Below are 4,940 nucleotides of genomic sequence, written 5' to 3' on the forward strand. Positions count from 1 at the left end.
CCTGCATCATTTGTGTTGGCCAGCAGCAACGATTCCATTGGTTACAAAATAGGTCAGTTTGTACAGAAGTCTATAATAAAACGACCCTACTCCTCACATGATTTTTTACTTTAGTAAACATTTTCCTAATGAGTTTTTGGTCTCTGTGCTGGCAGAGATTCTTTCATATTCTCACCAGCAGTCTGTGCTGTTGTTTTTTCTGTTTGTTTCTGCTGTGTGGCAATAGCCAATAGGAACGCTTCTGGTTGTCAGTAAACAGGAAGTAAACCTCACCTGTTCAATTAACGCCAGAGTTCACTTGCTTAAAATGACCTCCATCCTCTTCCGTTGTTTGATGGAAAGCCTTGCTTGCTTGTGAGTATTTTCAGTCATTTAGATGTTGCGTAGAAGTTCTGGATGACTATCTTTCAAGTGTTTAACCTTATTGAACCGACATTTTGTTTAATGCTGAACGTATTGCTGCAGTGTGTTTGTATGTAACTTTAGAATTTACATCTTCTTTATAAGAATTAACATTAGAATAAATGCGAAGTATGTAAATTACCCATTTTCTTTTGTTCTTTATTAATCACTTTTGATGTGTTTGTATGGGCTTCATGCATATTTAGATACTGCATACATATATTTGTATGTAGGAATGTGATACTCATAAGTGTAACATCCAAACAAAGTTTACTAGGTTGACATTTCAATAAAGAAGACGATACACCTGTCCCTATGTTGAGGAATGGATTCAGGTTAAACAGTGAGGGCAGAGCAAGTTGAAATACTAGTTTGAAGTCTTCTTCAACAGGAGCATTGATAGTAAAAAATGTTTAAGGGCCTGTCTACATTGTGATTGAAAAGTTGCTATCAGTGTTGTCTGGTTTCATTATTTTCCGTGTTTTTCTCTTGGAATTTAGAATATGTTTGTGTTTTCACTTCATGAAAGGTCATTGTTAAGTATTGGCCGTCTTAAAATGTCTCGTCTCCAAAAGGAGGCCTTGATATGGCAGTGTACGAACCAAAAGTGGACATCACTGTCTTTGTCCGCAGTATAAATATTCAATCAACCTGTCTGCACTCCATACATACAATACACTGACCCATTACTCAATTGTCAGGATCTTAGACATTCTAAAACCCTTTAGATCTGTGCACATATTATACAAAAGAGCACTTCAAGTTTGTCTGGTACGATATGTGTTTTCCATTTCCTCCAAGCTAACCGTTAGCCATGTAACCATTTTTCTCCTTTTAGTTTTGATATGCTTTTTAACCCTCAGTATTGGTTTTAAGACCCATCCACAGTTGTTGCTGCTTGAACATAACGTATATCAAAACCAGTTGAAAAGATTCTAATAATAATGTCTGCTTCTCTCGACATCCCACTGGGCGTCTTGATTCTCATGTTGAGAAACTTCTAACTTTTTACCTCAAGGACAGGAAAATGTCCGTTCAAAGGCCGGCACTCCAACAAGTGCCTCGTGGACTGAGAGTGAGACCAATTGAACTCATCTATCTGAAAGCTATGAATAATAACTATCAGTTCATACTTATAAAATATGTATGAACGGATCCTATCCGGACAAATTGCATGAAGTTTGTCTGTCCTTGACTCGGGCTAATCAGGGCCACATTAGGAGCTATTTGGACGGGCATGTCATACAATGAGGCCATTTTATATTACCAGCTAATACTGACATCCACTAACTGCTAATGACCCCATCAAAGCCCCTAAAAATACCATTAGTTTCTTCCCCCATTTAACATGAGAAGAGATATTTAAGTTTAATGTGAAATAATTCTGCTTTTAGATAATGTGTCTGTGAGCACCTCAGATCACACACGTTTCCGACATTAATGGTTCCTAGATGATGAATCTTTGTAGAACGCCTGACTTTTCCTCTAGACACACAAAGCTAACATTTCTTCTTTGAATAACTCTTTCTATAACTTTGTTACCTGATGCATTATTTTAAAACTATTCTATCCAGCCACTGACCTGAAATGGTATACCAATGATAGTTCAGAGCAGCATTTTCTTTTTACTTCAAACATTTATCTAGAATGCTGCTATATATTAAAGGGGACCTATCATGCAAAATGCACTTTTGTACGTCTCTTATACATGAATATGTGTCCCCGGTGTTCCAGGGAACTCACCAAGTGTCAGAAAACACAACCCTCTCTATTTTCCTCCATACCCAAATCTCTTAAAAAGGGGCTGCAACGGATCTGATACAGACTGATCCAGATTTGAACACTTCTATGACGTCACAGAAGTGGCGCTACGGCTATTGGGCCAACTCCACCAATCAGGAGGAGACAGCCACGGACATTGCCGAGTTGGCCCAATAGCCGTAGCGCCACTTCTGTGACGTCATAGAAGTGTTCAAATCTGGATCAGTCNCCAATGAGGGCACGAGATAAGTTTGTGCACATATGGAAGGCTGACAGGCAGGTAGGCCATCCAGTTATTTTAGCCGGGCCGGCTCAGATGATTGGACGTGCTTTTTACAGTACCACGGCTTCCACAGATGACATTTCTTAATGGATTTATTGTCAAAGCATTTAAGATATTCATTGCTTTCGGGATGATAAGAGCATTCCATGCAATATAACAAAAAGTGTTTCTGTAATAAATTACATACCCCACCTTTTACCGCCTTGAAATTACATACTAACAATATTTACCAAAATGTTATGATTTAATAATCTGCCTGACTTCTGAATCACTTTTTTTCAGCCTTCAGAGTTGTCCCCATACCAAACTGGAATGCAAAAATATACAAGAAAACAAGGAAAAAGTTATTATTATCACATAGTATAGGCAACTGAGGAAAAAGACGAAAAATCATATTATAAATACCAACATTACCTTCAGTTATGTTAACCTTATTAGTTAACAGGATTTCTGCTTGTGTTTCATCCATATTCATGTACAAAGTGTTAGCTTGGTTCTGTAGAAAGACAGGGATTCAATCTGTTTATACTGATATATTAATAATGTAATTCAGTGAGTTATTAAAGCTTACCATAAAAGCTGCAAACAGTGTGCTGCCGATGCCTCTCTGCACATGTTCCTCAATATTTGGGAATGAGCGGACAAAGTGCTACGCAAAGAAGAAAGAATAAGTGTGTGTGTGAGAGAGAAAAAGAATACAATTGATGTCTGTCTGAAAGCTTGTATGTACCTTCAAGGCCAGACTGGCTTGTATTTGGGCATCGGTGTGTTCCCTGTTACCCATAGCGTACAGAAGACGTTGGATCACTCCGAGAGAGAGAAGCTCACGAGAAACTTCTTGACTGTCTTCAGCTAGCAAGCTTTAACACATTAAACACCATTAAATACATATCCTATTAAAATACTATTACTAACTATAAAGCAATGAGCCATTAATATACATTATTTTCAAACATAATGTAATTTTTCAAACACCACTTTATAAAAAAGACTATAGTTATAATGGATTATTGTTACATACCGTATAGATTTAGCTGCAGCAGCTTGTTGCACAAACACAGGCAGAGATCCCGTCATCTGGATAATCTCAGACTCTGAAGGAATCATATTAATAAAAAATGTTGTGGGTTTGGGGAGTTGGAAAATGACTTATTTGTTTCATAAATTGTGATATTATTAGCATAACTTGAGTATTCCTTAAGAAAATACACACCCTGTCACTGACCAGCCTAAAATGGGAAATATATTAAACTTAAAGTGGACCTATCATGCTATATTGGAAAAATATATTGTAAGGCCATACCTATACAAAACATGTCCGTGAAGGTTTTTGCTTAAAATACCAAACAGATCACCCATTGTAGCCATGCCTCATACTGCTCATACCCCTCTTTTGCAGCCCTGTTGGAGAAACGCGGATTTTGGGTCCTTAGCTTAAAAAAAACAAAAGTGGAGGCGGAGCTAATACCTGATCAGAATTCTACCGGAGATAAAGTTAAATTCTGCTGTGATAAAACGCCATCCTGTTCTAAACCACATCAAGGATTATTTCTGAAACGGTATGGAGCTCAAATGCTTTTTTTCTTGCAGGTTTATCACAAGGTGAGTTCTTTTTTTATTTCCTGCTTTTTAAAAACACATGTGCTCTTCAGTACAGGTTAGCTCTGAGTGTTAGCGAGGCTTGCTAATGTAAACACAGACCATATTACACGCCACAAACACGTCAGGCATTGTTTCTGATAGCAACTTTCTGTGGGTCCGCCGCCGATTTGACGTCATATCGGCAGAAAATCTGTATCCGCTCGTTGTACCCCCGTTTTTAAAAGACTTGGGTACGGAGGAAAAGAGAGAGGGTTTTATTTTCTGACGCTGCGTGAGTCCCCTGACACACCGGGGACATATTTATGTATAAAAGACATCAAAAAGTGCATTTTGCATGATAGGTCCCTTTTATAGTAAAACAAACACACTTAAAGATTAAAGTGTCACCTTGCATATTCTGGTGCTGCACATTTTCTTTAGTTGGCCTCAGCAGAGCCAACAGTCCGTCGAGCAGCAGCGGCCTCACTTCATAACACCTCAGACCCAAAAACAGATTTATAGCTGCAAGACCAAAAAGGAAAATCAATAAAGGTGATCATTTATGACACCGACAATTTTGAGCCCCAGCACACAGGGAATACCAAATACATTTGTAATTTCAAAGCAAGATTTGGCATACAAAACAAAAAAAATTAATCAACCACAGTAAAAGTCTGTATTCTTACCTTCATCCTGAACCTCCAGGTGCAGAGAACTGAACAAACCCAGCAGAGGTTCTACTATGCTGTGGTGGGCTGTCTTCATTTTTGGACTGTGAGAAGAATAGATCCCATAAGAGTTTACATTTGGCCAAAGTGAGTGAGCAAACTAGTAAGAGGGCACATGCTCTGAGAACAATGCTAATAAATGTCTTAGTGTGCACTCATACTTTACCTGCACAGTGTGTAAGGAG

At 38.3% G+C, this 4,940-nt stretch overlaps 1 protein-coding gene across 1 annotated transcript; it reads right to left on the reverse strand.

The window, feature by feature from the left end:
* Positions 1 to 2,599: 2,599 nt before the first annotated feature.
* On the reverse strand, positions 2,600 to 4,792 carry LOC104956134 (uncharacterized protein C1orf228 homolog). Its single transcript, XM_010783581.1, has 7 exons — positions 4,714 to 4,792; positions 4,436 to 4,549; positions 3,468 to 3,540; positions 3,177 to 3,306; positions 3,018 to 3,095; positions 2,861 to 2,942; positions 2,600 to 2,753 (listed from the first exon to the last, which is right to left on the reverse strand). Exons 1-7 carry the CDS (start codon positions 4,790 to 4,792, stop codon positions 2,725 to 2,727), a joined length of 585 nt encoding a protein of 194 aa, XP_010781883.1. The 3' UTR covers positions 2,600 to 2,724.
* Positions 4,793 to 4,940: the final 148 nt, after the last annotated feature.

The sequence above is a fragment of the Notothenia coriiceps genome, unplaced genomic scaffold (assembly GCF_000735185.1).
Source record: "Notothenia coriiceps isolate Sejong01 unplaced genomic scaffold, NC01 NC01_scaffold00025436, whole genome shotgun sequence".
In the NCBI taxonomy this organism is placed as follows: Eukaryota; Metazoa; Chordata; class Actinopteri; order Perciformes; family Nototheniidae; genus Notothenia; species Notothenia coriiceps.